At 38.0% G+C, this 22,113-nt stretch overlaps 1 protein-coding gene across 1 annotated transcript in view; it reads right to left on the bottom strand.

Moving 5' to 3' along the window:
* Positions 1-22,113, bottom strand: part of PEX5L (peroxisomal biogenesis factor 5 like) — a 276,171-nt gene that overhangs the window by 61,048 nt on the left and 193,010 nt on the right. Inside the window, exons 2-3 of the mRNA XM_063442701.1 lie at positions 8,039-8,104; positions 5,205-5,309 (exon numbers count right to left, since the gene is read on the bottom strand). Of these exons, the coding sequence (XP_063298771.1) occupies positions 5,205-5,309; positions 8,039-8,104 (171 nt within the window). The remainder of the gene's footprint in view (positions 1-5,204; positions 5,310-8,038; positions 8,105-22,113) is intronic.

A 22,113-nucleotide genomic window follows, 5' to 3' on the forward strand; every position in this document is an offset into this window, starting at 1 on the left:
GGTGCAGTAGAAGGATAACAATTTGTAGCCATCGTAATGAACACATATGAATGATACCAGAAATAATTTGCACGGACAATAGGGAAAATACATGAATAAGAAAGCACAAACATACCAGAGAACACACCAGACAACTGCACCATGCAAACCTCAACAAAATGGAATGGCAGACAGTAATAATAAATTAATGTTGTGGTGCTGACCAACTGTACACTGTCAGATATTGTTTTTTCATACCTGCCATCCTATTAAGACCAAAGGGGGAAAGGCAGCAATAGGAACTGTAGATGAACACTTGCATAAACTTAGCATAGACAATGAGCAAGCAAAACGAAAATCTATTTGTTGGTCACTTTTTGATAATAGTGTAAAGACTGGGATACAACACGTCCTTTTAAACTAAAAGATGAGATGAGATACTTAAACAGGCACTTAAAGGAACACTGTAGGCACTATAACCATTTCCTCCATCCATTTAACACTAAATTAGGGTCCCTGGCCACCCTCAGCCTCACTCTTACTGGAGGTATGGTTAAGGCACAGATTACACACTTCGTTATAGCCATGCCAGTTCATACCAGAAATGAGTGCTTTGATAGGCTTAAAACGGTCAGCTCACACTCTCAGCCAATCACAGTGCCCAGGGCCGGATTAAGAGCCCATTGGGCCTGGTGCTGACATTTTTGATGGGGCCTAATTACAGAATCTTATCGACCAAAACACTAAAACAGTCATACCTCTCAAGCATCATGTATCTGATGGAGATGGTGTTGGAAGGAATCTCAAAGGATGCAGCTATAAGAAAACACATACTCTATGCTAATCTCTTTATCTAATTTATGCTTTCATCTTTCAAGTAAATCCATACCCCCTAACAGCAGTGTCCAGTGAAGCAGGAAGCAAATGGGTGGGGTAAAAGGGTGGGCCAGTGACGCAAATCACGTGACCAGAACTGCTAAAAGGGGCGAACATGCCCCAAAAGGGGGTATGTCTGTCCAAAGAATTGGAAGGCCAGCCTGGCATCAGTGTCCCTATGCATCACAGTGTCAGTGTCCCCATGTCGCCCAGTCCCCTAGTCTCCCAGTGTCTGTGTCCCCATTTCTCCCTGTGTCCCCATGTCTCAGTGTGTCCCGTGTCACTAGGATACTAGGGGACACAGAGACATGGGGACACAGAGACACAGGGACACTGAGAGACATGGGGGCACTGAGACACTTGGGGACACTGGGAGACATGAGGGCACTTGTGGATACAGACATGGGGACACTTGAAGACATGGGGACACAGACATTTTGGGACACTGGGAGAAATATGGTCACAGACACTAGGGTCACACAGACATGAGGACGCAGACACTGGGAGACATGGGGACACTAGGGACACTGGCTGGGAGACATAGGGACACAGACATATGGGAGACATGGGGACACAGACATTTGGGAACACTGGGAGCCATGGGGACACTGGGAGCCATGGGGACACTGAGACACTAGGGACACTGGCTGGGAGGCATGGGGACACTGGGAGACATGGAGACACTGTGTCTCTAGTGTCTCCGTGTCCCAATGTGTCTACCTATGTCTCACAGAGCCCCATGTGTCACAGTGTCCCCTAGTGTCTCAGTGTCCCCATGTGTCTCAGTGTCCCCATGTGTTTCAGTGTCCCCACGTCTCCCAGTATCCCCTAGTGTCTCAGTGTCACCATGTGTCTCCTAGTGTCTCAGTGTCCCCATGTCTCCCTGGTACCTTTCCCCTCATCCCTCACTTCCCTGAGCTGTAGTCTGTCTCTGCAGGCTGGGAGCTGCTGTCTGAACGCCCTGTGCTGTGTAGCTGCTCCCCTGCGTATCAGTGAGTAGAGAGAGGGAGGCAGGGAGGGATATGCTGTAACTTCCTATCCCTGCCTCTCTCCATACACAGTGACCCCTACTGGCCAGTGCTGGTATTGCAGAGTAATCTCCGTTTATACTGAGAAAAATATTTGCATTTGTATTGCCGGTTTTAATGCAATACCATCACGGCCAGGCAGCCTCAAATACAGGCTCTGCCTTCAAATACCAGTCAGATGGCAAACCTAAGAGTAGTGTGTAAAAAAAAAAAAAGTTTTTTTTTTTAATGGGCCTATTCCATGGGCCTGGGCCTGGAGCTGCAGCTCCATCAGCCCCTTTGTTAATCTGGCCCTGACAGTGCCTATTGGTGTTAAGGTTAAAGCTTCCTCATTAACCCATGCAGCACAGAGCGCCTGGGCTGCTGGGACTTTCAACAGAAAAAAAAAATGTTTACTGATGAATGGAAGGATGGCGCCAGGAAACATATATTTAAATGTTTTAGTCTGAGTTAATTACAATGATTACAATGTCTGCAAATTATAACAGTAATGAAAATGTTTTTCTAGGTGTCACGGTAATATACCCCAACACGCAGGAATAGTTCACAGTCAAGAGACAAGAAACAGAGTTCGTCTTACCGGACCTTAGAATGGCCGGACTAGGACGAGAGAAAGACAGAGTCAGAACAAGCCGAGGTCAAGGGAACTGAGAGACAGCGTAACGTAGAACAAGCCGAGGACTGGTACACAGAGGACAAAACAGCGGATAAGCAAGCAAGGATAAGGAGAGAGCGGAGTCAGGAACAAAGCCAAGGTCAAGCACCAAAAAACCAACTGAACGATACAAGCACTAAAGGGAACTGGACAGAAACCATGATAGGGCAAAGAGCAAGGGAAACAGGTGAGTATAAATACCCTTAAGGTTCACTTTGATTGGCCCCTGTCATATCCACGCCCCCAAAACGTGAGTGTATGGGGAATGTGGCCTGACAGGGGCCAATGGGAGACTGATTCTAATTTAGTCTCCCACTGTCCCTTTAAGAGCGCGCCCGAGACGCGCGGCGCGCTCTTAGTGTCGGGCGGGACATGTGACCGCTTCTCGCGGTCACTGCCCGCCTGACTGATCCCATCGTTGGCTGAGCCGCGCGCGGCTCGTGCAGGAGCAGGACCGCGCGCGGCGAGAAGGGAGGACCCCGGCCGGCCCCTGGAGAGGGTAAGTACCGCTACACTAGGTCATATTTGAGTTCATTTTCGTGGGCTGAAATACTGTGCAGAAAATGTAATAAATTAATAATTTAACCCCTTCAATATCAGAATTGAGTATAAATGTTTGTATTTATTTATGCATGTTGCAGTATACAATCTTGTCTATAATGAATCACTCGATCATACTCTAGTTATGATTACCAGCCAATAGAGGGATGAATTTCTCTGCCAGAAGTCACTACTCACTCATATAATAAATGTAAAGTCGCTAAAAATGTCTGCTTACCCCCTGCTTTTAAATAGTACAGGACCTTTTACTGTATGATACCATTCTTGCAGTTAGGCAGGGAGGATGAATGAATGGACTATTTCACTGTCAGAATGACATTAGCATTTCAGAGATTGATAAAGATTGCTATAGTAGTAATCTTAAATGCCTTCATTTTCTAAATATTTGATTTAACTATATTTGTGTATGAATGCATTAGGCTCAAATATGGACATTCATTTTACATTCTGTTCAAAACAGTCCAAACCTTTTGGCCAGTTGTTGCCAGTTGACTTTGCTTCTTATATGGCTGGGAGGTATGTCCGTGGGTGCATTAAAAAGAAAGGAGAACCAATAGCGTAGTATTTCTTGATACATGGAGGACGTACAACATAAAGGTTGCCAACACACATATTATAGAGCTTCAGAACCAGCTCCAGTATAAATGACATTCAGTGATATAATCCCCACTTAAGGATATAGATACTTCTTTCGTAGCCAACAGAAATACCTCCCAGCCATCTAAGAAGCAAATCAACTGGCAACAATTTGAACATTTTGGTCGATATCCCTCTGACTTTTTGTTTTTTTATATATAGTTTTTTACTACCTGTATATCATTAGGCACAGCCTGTTGTGTTTTTTTGTTCATCTGTACTGCTAATAATGCCTACAGGGTCCTTACAAATACCTATAAGCAAGGTTTTGACCATGTTTATGTATATATTTTTTTCGCACCTATTGTATGTGAGAAAAATAGCATTGTTGCTTTTTTACTTACATTTTATACCCTGTGTGAAATATTGCAAGTAAAGGACACTGTACACTGTCTGCAAAATGTAATTTCCCAAATATATAATATAAAGGGTGAATGGATAAGTGAAAAATAAAATTGTGTATGTATTTAAATATATTAAATTTTTAAGTTTGCCTGCAAAGCAGTATATACACAAATCTATTATGTTATGGCATGTTTATATGCTAGCTGTGCATACTTGCTTCAAATAACTGTCATGCTAATATTTTACCAATCAAAAAGTTCTTGGTAGTGAAGGGGTTAATGAAAACGGTTAAACTGAGATTGTTTTGTAAACATTACAAAAAATGTAATGTTCTAGAAATAGCACAGACCCAAATTTGTATCCTGATACCTTATCGAGATTAAAAGTAAATTATACTTTTATTATTGCCAACTTGTATTCATTCCATTCCTGATTTGCTTGACACTTTCACATCCAGATAGTATACGGCACTGGATTGCTTACTAGTAACTAAAACAAAACATAAGTATAACACGCTTCTGCTTTACAGCAAATAAAACCTATAAAGATGTCAAGACGCTGAAGATTTCATTGACAGATGGCACTAGATTTACACAGACTGCAGTACATTAGTAATCATTGGGTATATGCAAGAAGCCGCAGTCCTGCACTAAACTGCTGATTTTAAATAAAACACAAAAAGTAATCACAAATGCACACATAACTAGGCTTTAAATGCTGTTTTCTTAATAAAAATAAAATCAGAACTATATAATAGCATATAATTTTCACTGTCTGAATGAGATAAATCACATTGACTTATTAATCGTTTTTAATATCTGCACAATGAAAACAATGGAAACATGATACATTTATAATCAAATAAGGACTGTACTAGGAAACTGACATATACATATTCTGCCCATGAGTGCATCTGGTTAATGCTTTCTGTTTAATTACGTGTCACCATCTGACAGGATTTGTTATTTTCTTTCATGGAAGATAATAACTAGTGCAGACACTCGGAGTGAACTGAATTTAAAATCTTTTATAATGCTATCAAGAACACAAGGTATTTTTGGCACTCATTCTTCACTAAGAGACAGTTGCATGTGTCAGTTTCATGGAATCCTGGAGGCGCCCACCTGTGATGTCATAGTAAGGAGGGGCTTTTCCTCTGCAGACGGCTGCCTCGGTATCTCCTTCATCACCATGGCAACAGCCTTATCTGTCGCCCTAGAGCTTTTCCCCTACAACAGTGAAATCAACAATGACTTGTGTCAGGAAAATTTGATCTTATTAGAAATCCCCAGATTACAACCCGTTAGATCCCGAAGAGGGACCAAAGTGATCTAATGGCAGTGTTATGTTTAATGGGTTTGAGATTTCTGATTAAATATTTTTGTACAGAATATAATTTATCAACAACAAGAAAAAATACTGTTACAAAAAAACCCACATGATTAAAAATAAATATAAATAAATATATAAATATATTTTTTTAAAAAAACAGGTTTATAAATAATAGGAATTCTTATTTATGATACCACACGTAATGTTAAAATTAGGTAATATAGGGCCAAGGCTTAACATAATTTTGACAATTTCCCAAAAATGTTGCAGTTGTAAATCACTATATATTCTATTTCCTCAGTATGTACAATTACGTGTTTAAGCTCCTCAATGGGGCTAATCCTACTGGAGATTTGTTGTTCTGCTCATTAACAGGACATTAACAAATAAGCATTGTGATCCTATGAGGCTTATTCTAATTTCTGTCATGAAAATGTGGTGTTGACTATCCTGATGTAGAGAGCTCCTTAAAACGTTAATCTACAATGCCTTGGTACTGTTTTATCAACTGAAAGTGAGTGTGATACTGATATTATATGTTTGGTGTAATACCATTACTGAACATACGAATTATCTACTTGTCTTCTTCCATCCTATACTGCTATGGACTGTACGGTAGATATGTCCATCTGAGGCTTTCAAAATAGAGAACTACATTTCCTACCTTTAAGATGTTGGTTACATCTACAACGAGCTGGGCTTGTTGACACCTCTACACTAAACAATCTTGGTGTAAAAGATATGATGGTGATAGATAAACCAATATGAATATTGTATCGAAGAAGCCACAAAATCATAAAATGTTAACATCCCTACACACATTATATTATAGTTATAACATATATAACACAGATACAAAGAGGGCTTTTGTATGTCTATGTTACATACTATATCTATTACAAAAACTAGTCACATTATACATACATTTGACACCTGACACCTATAAATACAATTTTTTCAAACCTCATCGCATGACAGTGTACACTGCCAAAACATAACAGTCAGTAGTTCACAATGGTCCGTGCTAGGATTATACTTTTAAAACCAACAGTAGTGATTGAGGATACATTAAAAAAAAATAAGAATAATTGTGAAAGATGAGCAGAAGAATGTAAATAAATAGTGAGACATTTCAAAATTAATTTGCAAATGTTTGCTTTCGTTCCTTGATAAATCCGGTATTTTTATTATGTAGTTTTTTTCAAAAAATTGTTTTCCAAAGAATGCATGTTAATATTAAAGGCAGACTGTATACATTATGTCAGTGATTGAAAATAATTTATTGAGGATATTCACTAATGATATCCAATAATCTAATCTCAATTAATGGCTTTTGCTTTCATTACTTTAACCCCTTAAGGACACATGACATATGTGACATGTCATGATTCCCTTTTATTCCAGAAGTTTGGTCCTTAAGTGGTTAAACATAAGTAAAGTTAGGAAAACAATACTATGGGGAAAATTATAAAATTTTTATCCTTTAAAAATCCACCAGATTTAGCAGGGTATACTCCAGAGTGATATGTTCCAAACCTTCTCTAAGTCAATATAAATGTATTGTACAATATGTAGTACATTCGATTTGTGGCTCATGCCTTTGGTGAATTGTGTAGAAGTGCATTATAACCTGACTCGACTACAAGGTGAAAGTCCCCACAAGCAATTTTTGCCAGTGATGGATTACCCTGAAACGTCACTAGAAAGTAATTCACAAATATTTACAGTAACAAGGTTATCCACCACTGCTTTGTGTTGTACTAAGTCATCGGACGAAAGATAAATGTAAAGACATGCTGTAAAATAATAGACATAACAATTATAATAATAATAAAACTTATTTCTAATCCGTACACATTTCTAAACAATACCCGCATTTTAAAAATCATCATAGCAGCATTTGTCTTTTAACCCTTTTTGTTCTAGAGAGCTAAGAGATGCGTTGGGCATGCTAGCATTGCTTTGTTCTCTATTAATGGATTAAGGGTTGAACAATCAAACAAATACATAAATATTATTTGGCCATTATATGTTAATGCTGTGCATTGTCTTGAGGTAACGTCTTTAGATGCTAAACAAAAATACCTTAAGAAACATTAGACATATATATTCTGAAATTCAGACTTAATGGTGCTAATTTGTATAGGCATTTAGACACCTAAATATGGTATATTTTTGTGGATTTTAGTATGTTAAAACAAGTGCTGCTTTTAAAAGTTCTTTTCATGTTTTTTTTTGACAATTTTTTTTTTTTTAATTCATTTTTACCATTACATTTTTGCCTCTAAAAAAGGAATGGACAAAGGGAATGGCACATTTGGGAAGAGAAATATAAGAAATATCATCTTTCTATATAGTGTTTTACAAGTTTAGACTTACATTTGATCATCATACGTTTCTAGAACAAATGCAGAGTAGGAATGCTAAGTAGGACCTCCGGAGAAAGAGCAGATTCACTATCGATATATCAAACAGTACAATTGATTGCTCAATATTTGGCTACATCTACCAGCATGCTTCTAAATACAAACACTATCATTTCTGCAGTTGATAAAGCAAACCTATAACACATAAATACGTGTGCATGCAAGTGAGCTATTTCCTCTTATAATAAATGAAAACCCACCAAAATTGGGGTCATGTCACTTTTTGGGAGATTGAGCCACTTTTTCTTCAAGGTCACACCTACTACCTGAAAGAAGTCACGACACATTAGATCACATACGCTGGCCTCACAATAGCTACTGAATGGTTTAGAAAGGGTCTAATTGACCAAGGGGGATATTCAATTAACACAAAATTATAGGCAATTGAAAACTGCATTGTAAAATCTAGACTAAAATAGCCAAACTGTAAAACCAAACTGCAGATATAGTTGAGACTATTTTTATTCCCAACTCTCCTGTTTTGGTCTAAATTTTGCAATTCAGTTTCAATTCACAACACTTCATGGTTTAGTGAATAAACCCTCACAAATGTATTTGCCTGCTGTGCTGATAAAACATGCGTAAAATGATCACATCTTGAAGATATTCTAGATATTCTAGTCATATAATAGTCAGTGGGACAATTTATAGAAGAAATAATAAATCAATATAATCTATTCATAAAAGGCCAAACTGAAAGTGCAGAGAATTTGCTTGCTTTAAGATTTTGCTCACATTAAGCTTTATTACATTTCTAGCAAGTGCACATACACACACGTACACACACTGGAAAGCTAAACATTATATTACGATGTGAAAAGGATACAAGGAAAGAATTTTGAAAGAAATACACTCGACTATAAAATTACAGAAAATGTGTATATATATATTTTGGATGCATGAAAGCAGTAATAAAGGAGGTCCAGCCTTTACATTACATGCATGGAATTTATAACGTGCCTAATACCGTAATTAATATTTCTGTTGAAGAATAAATAATTATGGGCTACATAAGTTTTTATTCTTTCTTACGTATGGAACTCTTTAGAAATATTTTCTTTCATGCACATTTTAATTATTCCTTATTATATCATTCCTCTGCATAGAAATGTAGACTCTAACGTGCACAAACCCCACGCATGCATTTTCTTTTTCTTACCATCATTATGTTCCTTGTATGTATGTATCTATGGATCTTATTTTGTATGCAACTGTTTTACTTTAAAATATTGTATCGTACAAAACTATGTAAGCTCATTGAGCAGGGCCATCCACCTCTCTGTTCCTGTACGTCCAGTCGTCTGGTTATAATTACATGTCTGTTAGTCCACCCATTGTACAGCGCTACGGAATCTGATGGCGCTATATAAATAATAAAATAATAAAAAAAAAAATAATAATGATGACAATGGTATGCTCTCCCGTTTATTTTCTGTGTAAACCTGTAACATTTGCTAATTGCATTTTCCTTGTGACCTTGTGCTATAACATCTCTTCAATGAAATCATCAAAGTTTACATAAAAACCTCAAAACATTATTGTATCATGATCCTGTAAACAGTCTGTATTTAAATGTATTTTTTTATAGGTGGTTAAATGTAAATATTTTAATGTAAGTGATGTTTGAAATGTTAGGACAATCACTCTTTGTATGATAGATTTAATATATATATATGGTTGCTGGGCGGGCGGCTGGCTGACGTCATATTCCGGCTCCGCCTCCCAGCCTCACTCTGCGGCGCGCGAGGGAGCTGAGCAGACAGCTCAGAGGAAGTGCTCCCTCGCCAGCCGCCCGCCCAGCAACCAGCCCAGCAGCCCGACCGGCAGCCCCACTAGACCCCAGGGAGAGGGAGAACCCCCCCCCCAGCATTCCCAAAGGTAAGGAGGCTGGGGGGGTAAATTAAAAAAAAAATGAGTTAATGTGAGTGAGTGTGTCTGTTAGTGTGTGTCTGTTAGTGAGTGTGTCTGTTAGTGTGTGTGTGTGTGTGTGTCTGTTAGTGTGTGTGAGTGTGTCTGACTGTGTGTGTCTGTTAGTGTGTGTGAGTGTGTCTGTTAGTGTGTGTGAGTGTGTCTGTTAGTGTGTGTGTGTGTGTGTGTCTGTTAGTGTGTGTCTGTTAGTGAGTGTGAGTGTGTCTGTTTGTCTGTTAGAGTGTGTGTGTGTGAGAGTGTGTCTGTTAGAGTGTGTGTGTGTGAGAGTGTGTCTGTTAGAGTGTGTGTGTGTGTCTGACTGTGTGTGTCTGTTAGTGTGTGTATGTCAGTGTGTGTGAGTGTGTCTGTTAGTGAGTGTGTGAGTGTGTCTGTTAGCAGCTAACAGACACACTCACACACTCACTAACAGACACTCACACACACTGACATACACACACTAACAGACACACACACTAACAGACACACTCACTAACAGACACACTCACTAACAGACACACTCACTAACAGACACACTCACACACAGACACACTCATACACTCACACACACACACTGACAGATACGCATCCATTAGCTAACAGTTAGCTAATGGATGCGTATCTGTCAGTGTGTGTGTATTTAGAAGGCGGGGGAAGGGTTGGGTGGGGGTGGCGGGGGGGGGGGGGGGTGGGGGTGAGGGGGGCGCCTGAGTTTTGTCCTGCCTAGGGCAGCACAAAACCAGGATACACCCCTGGAGGCTAGTATGTCATGCATTCCTGTCCAGTTCTGCCTAGTTTTTGAGGTTAGCTCTGTGTCCCAGTCACAGCTCTCTGCAACTTCTGTCTATCATGTCAACTGAACTAAATATGTTTTAGCTGGATATTTTAAAATCACTGCTCTCCTTTTTCTTATTATCATATAAGTCCCTATCTTAACTTATTTAGCAAATCTCTAGAAGCAACATTTTTCAGGAAGACCGAGATTCCTTCCTCAATCTCTTATTTATTTTGGTGCTCTTAGTGTTGCATACCAAACCCAGGATTATAATAGCAATCATGCAAAATAGACAGACACAATGTTTGAAATGTGCTATTTACATAGGACAGTTGATTGCTACCTGCTATTACAGCAAAGTGTCCATTTAAAAAAAATTCTTTATAAACACACACATTTAAATACTGTAGCTTGTTTGTTGTTGCGTTTCTATATTTGTGCACTGCATCAAATTGCCATTTGTTGTATGTAGGACGCATACAAAATTCCATATTTTTCAATAAAAGTATAATATATTTGCACTGGACATTTTTTCAAGTTTTCATAAAAATGTACCAACATTACAGTTACAATATTTTATCCAGAATATAAATCAAATTATTCTAAAGAATACATTAGAACAAGAACATTTCACAGCTTGGTTGGTATCCTGTGTGTAATCTGTAGTTTTGAAAATAATGGAATAGGAGCCGAAAAATAAAAGGGAAAAATACCAATAATGACATGATTACAATGACATCAGAAGAAAGGAACCTAGGATGTATTATTTGTGAACTTAAAGAGATACAAAAAAAGAAAAAAAGTGGGTTATCAAACAAAAGCCGACATAGAATCGTAGCTGAAAAATTTAATTTTTATGTTGTTATAAGTAAGAATGTATTTCCCCTTACTTAGAGATTTTGTGCAAAATATACAATTATACATCTATAAATTGGATGACTTATACAATCTAACAAAATGACAAAAACAAAACATGTCTAATAAACAATATAGCAACTTACTGTCTGTATTGTAAAACAACATTTATTTGGAGATCCATAAAGACAAGTATACAATAAATTACTTTACCAAGACGGGAACTATTGAAAGAAAATTAATGTACCGTAAACATGTAACTAAAACATTCTAAACATACATAATCATGGGAAATCAATAATATGGGAGTTCCAATATTGAAACAAATTTTCTTCCCCATCACATCTACAGCAATTCGCCACCTCTCAACATAACTTCCATCTTATTTACTCAGAATGATTTCTGAACACAGTTATAATTTACCGACACATTACTGTGAGTATTATTGCTGTGGAGCTCTGTTTTACACCGAGACACACCAACAATATGGAGCTCCTAGAAAAGAGAGACATTAGGATAGAGAAAAGGGACCGCGTGATAAGGGACTGTACGTATTTAGGAGGTGAGGTATTGAAGTTATGCACAAGAACCCTCCTTGTAATTACCCCCAATCAATCACACAGATGCAACACACTGATATGATTGATAAAAAACCCAAAATGTATTATTAAACCTCAGGACTAATTGCACACCTCCGTCTAAAGGAACTATATTTCACTGTCATCAGTAATGCATATTGAAGGCTGTGCTAAAAATTCTAATCAGTTGCTGTGCCTTCAATTTACTGGAGACAGAGCATCATCACATATCCTCAAAATCATGACTGCTGTTTGACTTTCTTAAAGTGTTTTTTGATAGGCTTTTTTTTCACACCCACCGTACCACCACAGTCCAAGCATTAACCTTTTTTTTTTATCTAGTCCCCTTTTTTAAAATTACATTATTTTAATCCAGTTTAGTGCCCACTGGATCTTCTTGCTAGCTGCCGCCATCTTTAAGTGCCTGCCTTCCTCTGCCCTTTCTTGCCCAGCCTGCATGTTCTCTAAGTCAGAATAGACAGGAAGAGAAAAATGCAAGATTTGATGCCATGGGAGGACAGCTAAGAATTATGGGAAATTTAATTTGACAGACAAAGTGGAGCTAACCTAAGTTCCTCCCATTTTCATGCTTAGTCAAGTTACAGGCTAAACATAAGAAAAAGTAGTCCCTACGTTTCAATGAGTTTAAACTAACCTACACAGCTGAAGAATAAAGAAAAACAGAATTGGACACAGGGAGATATGAGGAAGTACACTATGATAATTTATTTTCAGATGACAGAGATGCTTTAAGCTTATTTTGACCTAACAGACACAATATCACATGTCATGTTCCTTTAAGACCCAAGGAATATAATAGAAAAAAAAGCATCTTGGTGACGGCATTGTTGATGTGATTGCTGTACATAGTGTTACAAATAATATAATTGGTCTAGACTGCTAGTTGTACAGATATAGAAGGTCACAATGTTGCTCAGCAAAAGTAGTAGGACTTTGTTTAAACAGATGAGAAATCTAAAGTTACAAAAAATAAAAAAATGAAAAACATCAACAACCACAGTCTAATTCAGATTAACTAATGAGCAGAATGATAGCCTTGGTCATAGAATATAAAAGAAACCCAAAATACAGTGATGCAGAGGAAACTAACAGATGCTTTTAATTATATTGGATAGTGCTGTACAATACTATACAAATAATAGATAACTTTCATATAGGGAAATGATGAAAAACCAGTGGGGGAAATATCCAAATGAGTGTGCAAAACATTAATAATAAAATGTGGCAACTGCTTTGAGTTGATCTTGATCTGCCATTTCAACAGCTTTGAAAATGCCAAGAGTTCATTTACTTTAGGAAACAGAGACATAAAATATTTGAATATACTATACAGAGTTGCCTACCTTTCCACTCCCACATTCTGACATTCATCGTTATTCACCTTCGGTCAGATTTTTAGTTATAGACCCTATGCTCACTAATTTGCAGTCATCAATTTTGTAAAGTCCCTTTGTATACAAGAAATAACATTACTATCCAAAAAAGCAATACATATATCTAGTTAAATACAGTTAAATACATATTATATGTATATACACATACACACATACACAATCCCATAACACAAAGTAAATAAAAGCTCTCAAAATCATATCTGGTCTATTCCTATTTTTATTTTTTTATTTTATTTAATTTTTTTTGCTTCATATGTTTTTCCATAATTTTAAAATCAGAAGAAATAAAAAATGAAACAACAAATGTAATTCATTGCAAAAAATGAATCATGCGTGTATAATGAAAGGAGTACCTACAGAAAAAAGCTTAGAAGCACATAGACATTTAGGGGAGTGGAAATAATAATTCTGTAGACTTTTATGAGCCATAAGAAACTTGAGAACCTTTATTTTAAAGTGAGAAGAATAAGTTGCAATAATGTATTACTGTTTAAAAATGCATGCTTTCACCCCATCAGTGTCCAACACCATTTCCTGATTTCTGACACCGTGTGTCAGGTCAACGAGAATAAGGTATTCTACATTATCATGCCAAGAAAGCCAACTATGGCTTAACATAGACATTCCAGTTTAAGAGATGAGATGAAAAGGCAGCCATCATCACACAATATTCAGATTAAATGATATGTTCTAAAACTATACTATTACAGCTTCCTAATCTTTAATGTTGAGATCTCAATAAAAGTTCCAGAATAGTGCCATATGCCCTTCCATGAAGTTAAAATATTTTCTTTAAGAGCTCCTCGATGTGTGAATATACTTTTTAAGCTCTTTTAAGATAAAACATGAGATATATCCATATGTTACATCACCTGTCCATATGGATTGATCATCAAACCTTTAGTGACCATCGATACCTTGGATGTGTTTGTGACTTCTGGCGTTACCACTGTATTTTCTATTTCTTTGACCTTATCACTGTACTAAAAATGAATTGAGTATGAATTTCTTGATGCAGTCCGTTTTTGTAGTTTATTTCTGTGACTGTACTAGTTTGTATAGATTGCACTTATTGGAGGTTGCACCTTACTTATTGCTGTGACACTTTTGTGCATTTCCTTCAGTAGGCTTTATTTCACTAAGTGACTGGTTTAATTCTAGTACAGAGTGTAAAACTTAAAGTAAATCTTAAGGATGTGACAATTGATTGATCGCAATTCAACCTCAGAATTGCTCCAAACGTGCCATGATAACTATTTCCAATGTGTTTGCTGTGGCTTTTAGATGCACATAGTTTAAAATAAATGCGACTTTGTTAATACAGTATATGTCCACAGTCATATTCTGTCTAGAATTCTATATTTTCCATTTACTACCTAACCCTATTGGATTGAATATCCATCCATGGAAAAATACATTTGTGCTGATGGGATATTTGTGGGCATCATCCAGTAGTTCTGCTGTCTACATGTTGTATTGTTGAATAAACTCTCTTGTACTACTAATTCCTTCTTTATAAATAAATATACTACAGCGGTTTGGTTCTGCATCTTTTTAGTAAGTATGTAAGACGCAATATTACAGAAAGCTTAAGGTTCTCTATTACTTTCACCTGCTAAGCTATAGTAATAAACAAGCTTCTTTCTGTATACTAAAAATGCTAACATAGATATGGGATTCTTGGCATAAACACATGTGATTCTCAATATTAGAAACAGATCTGGGCATCCAGCCAGTGAAACATTGGTATGGGGACACAATCTTGGTGCCAGCTTAAAGTGGAGCATGACTTATAAATATCATGGTCAGCAATAAAGAGTACGCTGACATTCATTTAGAATCCTTAAACTATAAATAATACAATGTCAACTTGTAAATGCAGATATAACAAGACGTCCTGTATGGAGGTGATATCATTAGATCAGTGAAAATGAACCCCCAAAAAGACGAAAAAGCAAAGCAAGGATAAAAGACTAAAAATAATTTATACTTTAATTAAGGAACACATGTAGGGACCAGTATACAGGGATGGTATTGGGCAAAGACAAGAAATGCAATTAGATAGGGCTCATGTTGATTACAGTGATAAAGACAAAAAGAGAATTGGGGCAAACCCAGAAAATACATTTCACAGGAATGGTGCTATAGTGGCCAAAATTAATGCATAATACAGATTAAGGAACAGCTCACACATACAAATACAGCTTTACATTTTATTAAAGGTTCCTTAAAAGCGCCTTTCTCAGCAAACAAATATGGGGTTTCAGTTCCACCACATGGCCATATTGTGTTACGCCACTACTACTTCAGAGTACCCTAATGTTGCTTAAATGCTGTATGGATATCCATCCAAGCTTGAGGCATTTTGTCATTTGCCATGTACACTATATGATCAAAATTATGTGGATACCTAATCATCATACCTACCGTATATACTCGAGTATAAGCCGAGTTTTTCAGCACATTTTTTGTGCTGAAAAACCGGAACTCGGCTTATACTCGAGTCATAGTCTGTATTATGGCAATTTGCATTGCCATAATACAGACTGGGGCTGCAGAGATGTAACTTACCTCTCCTGCAGCTCCTGTCAGCTCTCTCCTCCTCCGCGCCGTCCGTTCAGCACCTCGGTCAGCTCCCAGTGTAAGTCTCGCGAGAGCCGCGGCTCTCGCGAGACTTACACTGGGAGCTGACAGAGGGAGCTGCACGGACGGCGCGGAGGAGGAGAGAGCTGACAGGAGCTGCAGGAAAGGTAAGTACAGCTCTGCCAGCCCCCCTCTCCCCCCACTGAACTGCCAATGCCACTAGACCACCAGGGAAGGAGCCCCCCTCCCTGCCATGTATCAAGCAGGGAGGGGGGACGAAAAAAAAAATAAATGAATAATAAAATAATAATTAAAAAAAAAAAAAAAAATAACATTACAAATAATAAATAAATATGAAAATAATATGAAAATAATAAAAAAAATAATAAGTAAATGTAAAAAAAAATAATAAAATTGCCCCCCCCAAGGCTCTGCAATACACACACACACACACACACACACACACACACACACACACACACTGCACTCACACACACACACTGCACTCACACACACACACACACTGCACTCACACACACACACACACTGCACTCATACACACACACTGCACTCATACACACTGCATTCATACACACACTGCACTCATACACACACACACTGCACTCATACACACACACACACACTGCACTCATACACACACACTGCATTCATACACACACTGCATTCATACACACACTGCATTCATACACACTGCACTCATACACACACTGCATTCATACACACTGCATTCATACACACTGCATTCATACACACACTGCACTCATACACACACTGCATTCATACACACTGCACTCATACACACACACACACACACACTGCATTCATACACACGCTGCACTCATATACACACACACTGCACTCATACACACGCTGCACTCATACACACGCTGCACTCATACACACGCTGCACTCATACACACGCTGCACTCATATACACACACGCTGCACTCATATACACACACGCTGCATTCATACACACACACTGCATTCATACACACACACTGCATTCATACACACACACTGCATTCATACACACACACTGCACTCATACACACGCTGCACTCATACACACGCTGCACTCATACACACACACTGCATTCATTATATACACACACTGGAAATAAATATTCAATTAATATAATTTTTTTAGGATCTAATTTTATTTAGAAATTTACCAGTAGCTGCTGCATTTCCCACCCTAGTCTTATACTCGAGTCAATAAGTTTTCCCAGTTTTTTGGGGTAAAATTAGGGGCCTCGGCTTATATTCGGGTCGGCTTATACTCGAGTATATACGGTATATGAGCTTCATGCAGCAGTAACAGCCACCAAGCTTCTGAGAAACCTTTCCACAAGATGTTTGAATGTGTCTGTGGGAATTAGTGACCAGGCACTGATGCTACATGAGAAGGTCTGGCTCTCACTCAGCATTCCAATTCATCCCAAATGTGTACAAAGCATTTGCACAGAAGCACAGAGTCCAGATATCTCTAATTATTCCACACCAAACTTGTCAAACCAACTCTTCAAGGTCCTTGCTTAATGCAAAGGCCATGACAGGTTCGAGCAGGAAAGCACCCTTCCCAAATAGGTGCCAGAAAGTTAGAAGCACCCAATTATCTAAAATGTCTTTCTATCTTGTATTATTAAGGCAAGTCTTCACTAAAACTTAAGGATCTACCCCAAACCTTCAAAAACATCCTTAGACCATTAAACCTTCTCCACCAAATTCTAAAGTAGGAACTATGCATGCTGGTAGGTAGCCCTCTAGCCAAGGCTTGGCATTTCACAGGTTGATGTGAGGTTTGTGTACAGCCACTCATTCATAGCAATACATTTCATGAAGCTCCCAATGCACAATATTTGTGCTGATGCTGCTTTTGTATGCAATTAAGAACTGAATATTACGCACAATGTTCTCCAGTACTTGGTACCACACTCTGTGAGTATGTATGGTCTGCTACTTTGTGGCTGGGCTAGTTTTTCCTTTAAAATTGGTGAAGCTGAAACACCTGAACTCAATAGTTAATAGGGGTGTCCACATTATTTTGTTCACACAAGGTTTCTTGGCATCCAGACTTTAATATTAGCCATGTTAACTAACATTTAAACATTGCAAAAGTATTGTGGGAACTTGCAGTAGTTTATTAAACCAATTAAAAGAATTTACTAACAGTGTTCTGAAAACAGAAATCATATGATGATAGCCCATAGCCCCTAAAAATTTGTACTCAACAATATTTTCATTTTCGATTCTATTCCCCATTATTATAATTAAATATTATATAGTACCAACAGATTCCATAGCGCTTTACAATATTAGGACTGGGGTATTTAACTATAAATAATACAATTACAAGAAAACTTACAGGAACGATAGGTTGAAGAGGACCCTGCTCAAACAAGCTTACAGTCTATAGGAGGTGGGGTATAAAACACATTAGGACAGGAAATATCAATTAAATAAGGTGGGAGTGAAGCAGAGCTGGAGGAGAGAGAATCGAGTGCTGCCCTAAAGGAGAGAGCAAGCGAAAGGTAGAGGTTACCCTGGGAGGCCATAAGCTTTCCTAAAGAGATGGGTTTTAACGCATTTTTTAAATGATTGAAGACTAGGGGAGAGTCTGATTGGGGTAGGCAGGCTATTCTATAGGAAAGGAGCTGCCAGTGAGAAGTACTGCAAGCATGAGTTGGCCGTACTGGTGCGAGCAGTGGACAGGAGGGAGCAGACATATCTTTGAATCTGTGAAGAGGGCTAGAATTGTTCAGTGATTTATAGGTATGGGTTAGCACTTTGAATTGACTCCTATAGGATACAGGAAGCCAATGTAAGGACTGACAGAGGGGTGAGGTGTGAGAGGACCAACTAGAGAGGAAAATCAGTGTGGCGACGGCATTCACTACCGACTGTAGTGGGGGCCATACGGCTTTTGAGAAGACCAATCTGGAGAAGGTTACAATAATCCATGTGGGAAATTACTAGAGCATGGACAAGCTCCTTGGTAGCATATTTCTTAAGAAAGTGACGGTTGTGGGCTATGTTTTTAAGTTGTAATCTACAGGATTTGGCAACATATTGGATGTGAGGCTCAAAGGAGAGTCCAGAATCAAGTATGACGCCAAGACAGCGTGCTTGCAAGGGTGGACTTATGTGGATACCACTAACTTGAAGGGAGAGCGAGAGAGGAAGATCAGTATTAGGAGGAGGAAAGACAAGGAGTTCAGTTTTAGAGAGAATGAGTTTCAGAAAGCGGGAGGACATCCAGTCAGAGATGGAAGGCAAGCAGTGACACGTTGCAAGGCGGCAGGGGAAAGGTCCAGGGAGGAGAGATATATCTGGGTGTCATCAGCGTACAGGGGGTAGTGGAATCCAAAAGAGGCAATAAGTTTGAGGCTGTGTGAAGAGAAAATTGAAGGGGACCAAGGACAGAGCCTTGGGGGACTGCAACCAAGACAGGATGAGGGGAGGAAGTATCATTAGTAAAGGAGACACTGAATGAGCACTGGGAGAGATAAGAGGAAAACCATGAGAGGACAGAGCCACAGAGACCGAGCATTTGAAGAGTTTGAAGAAGGAGAGCATGATCAATGGTGTCAAAGACAGCAGAGAGGTCACAAAGAATTAGTATGGAGTAGTGGCCTTTGGATTTGGCTGTGATTAGTTCGTTAGTAACTTTGATAAGAGCAGTCTTAGTAGAGTGGAGAGGGGTGGAAGCCAGACTGAAGAGGGTCAAGGAGAGAGTTGGAATTAAGGAAGCGAGACACACGGGCAAAGACAAGTTTTTCCAGAAGCTTTGAGGAAAAAGGGAGCAGGAAAATGGGACGATAGTTAGAGGGGGAGGACAGGTCAAGAGATGTTTTTTTCAGGATAGGTACTACAGTGGCATGTTTAAGGTCTGCAGGGACAACACCAGGAGAGAGAGCAGTCGAAGATGTGTGTTAAGGAAGGCACCAGACAAGGTTGCTATAGTGAACAAACTGTCTTTTGTATTTGGGGGTGCCAAATAAGTATTGATTTAAGGAATCTAAGTTAACAGTCATGTTCTACAGGTGAATGTTCGCTGTGATAGGGTGATATGAAAGATATTTTAAAAAATAAATGGAGCACTGTTAACATGAAAGATGATGCTATTATCTACACAGAGATGCTAGCTAGTTAAAGGACATGACCTGGAAATTTGGTAATGTCAAGAAAGAGTTATAGATGCATGAATATTCTACCAACAGAAAAAAGCAGGAAACAAAATCAGGAATTATACCTCTTCTACTTATTGTGAAGTATTGGCCAGACTAGATGGGCCAAATTGCTTTAGTTGTCATCGACATTTTTCTTTCTAGTTGTGGAAACAGCAATATTGTCAGATCCTTTATACACAAAAAATATAATCTGATTTTCATCATCTTATTTCAAAGCTATTCTCACCCAAGACCTATGCCGGCCTTTTGTCAATCCTCTACAATCTTGCACATGAAGATACTTTGTATGCGGCCGTTATATTAAGAATATTCATCTGGGAAATAGAATCAACCAGGGCTATTCACTAAAGTGTGAATTTTCAGATATTAAAAATCTCAAATTTTGGAGTTTGAGAATTTATCTATTTTGGCAATCTTCTCTTCAAAATTAAAAATCACTTTGAATTTGGTTCAAATGCCCGACAACTTAAAATGTAATTAATAACCTTTGCAACGTTCTTTCTTTCTTTCTACAATAAAATAATAAAAAAAAAAAATGATCTATTTTGGGCGAGATAGATCCACATGGACTTAACCAGGCATACTCTTGGCAATAAACAGCAGTATTTCAAGATGATCCTTATTATGTCAGCTGCAAGAAAACATAATGTTCCTTCTAGATAGCTGCTGACTAATGAGAAATGGTAACTCAGACAGGCACCTGAGAGAGAATAGATTGTCTCTCCTAAAAAAATAAATAGTTCTGACATTATGAAATACTGCAGAGGCAAAGTACACGTTTTCAGCCAGCTGTGTTAGACACCTGGATTTTTCTAGTTCTTACTATTAATATAAAATCCCTTTTAGATTAAGATCTAGTCTAACCTATTTTACTTAGCCATGGCTGTCCTCGTTGTAAGGAGCCATGCAGAGAAGAGGTGAGACGTTTCATGGCAAGAAAAATGCTGACTGCCAATACTGTTTTCCACAACTGCACAGGTGTGTCTAGTCAACAAGATGAACATGTTTATGTATTAAACATGAACACACATTCATGGCTTTTCAATAGAAACGCATTCACCTACTGCTAACACGCATTGATACTAAGCAACAACAGCTGCTTCCTTGCTTTAGCCAATGTCCGTGTGCTGTCCACCTAGTGTAAGTAATTCATGTTTTCATAGCATCAGGTTGTTATAGTACAGTGAAAAAAAGCAGTCCTGAGCTAGTAGCCAATGTATTCATTTCCCTTTGTCTTCAATACAATTTAAAATAACGAAAATAATGGGCAAAAGATTGTACTGCATAAACAGATATTTGTTGTCTACATCTGAGTTGTATAGAAAGTAAATTGTTTCAATTGTACACTAGTTTGATGTGAATGTGAAGTTTGTGCACTATATTTTCTATATTGAGATTGGGCATACAACAGATGGAATGTGACTTGGAAGATTTTAAGTATTTAGCTAGCAGTACACATTACTAATAGGACACACATAGACTTGATTTAGAAATGGTCAATGTTCAGTGCAAGACTATAGAGAGGGATATTTCAGAAAAGGACTGTCCGTGAGTTTGGATTGGTGACATCACATAGCTGTAAAGTTGAGATTAACATCAGATATAATCAACAATATCTATTAGTGCTTACTGTGTAAAAAGTGGGAGTAGACCAGAACCAGTGTAAAAAACAAACAAACAAAAAAAAAAAAAAAAAAAAACACAACTTATTATAAGGGAATGAATGATCAAAAAAAAAAAATATTAATATGTTCCTTATTTACGAAACATAAGTAAAGCTGCAATTCTTTCTACAGAGTGTAAGGTATTTTCCATGATAAAAATCTGAATAACATAAAACTGTAATAAAACATGCACAGACAATATTTTCCAAGCACTAGTGACTTTAGTAGACAAGTAGGAAGTTACAGCTCAGTGAGACCTCCACCCTTCAAACACTAACCCACCCTA

Source organism: Pelobates fuscus, chromosome 2 (genome assembly GCF_036172605.1).
Source record: "Pelobates fuscus isolate aPelFus1 chromosome 2, aPelFus1.pri, whole genome shotgun sequence".
Classification (NCBI taxonomy): Eukaryota; Metazoa; Chordata; class Amphibia; order Anura; family Pelobatidae; genus Pelobates; species Pelobates fuscus.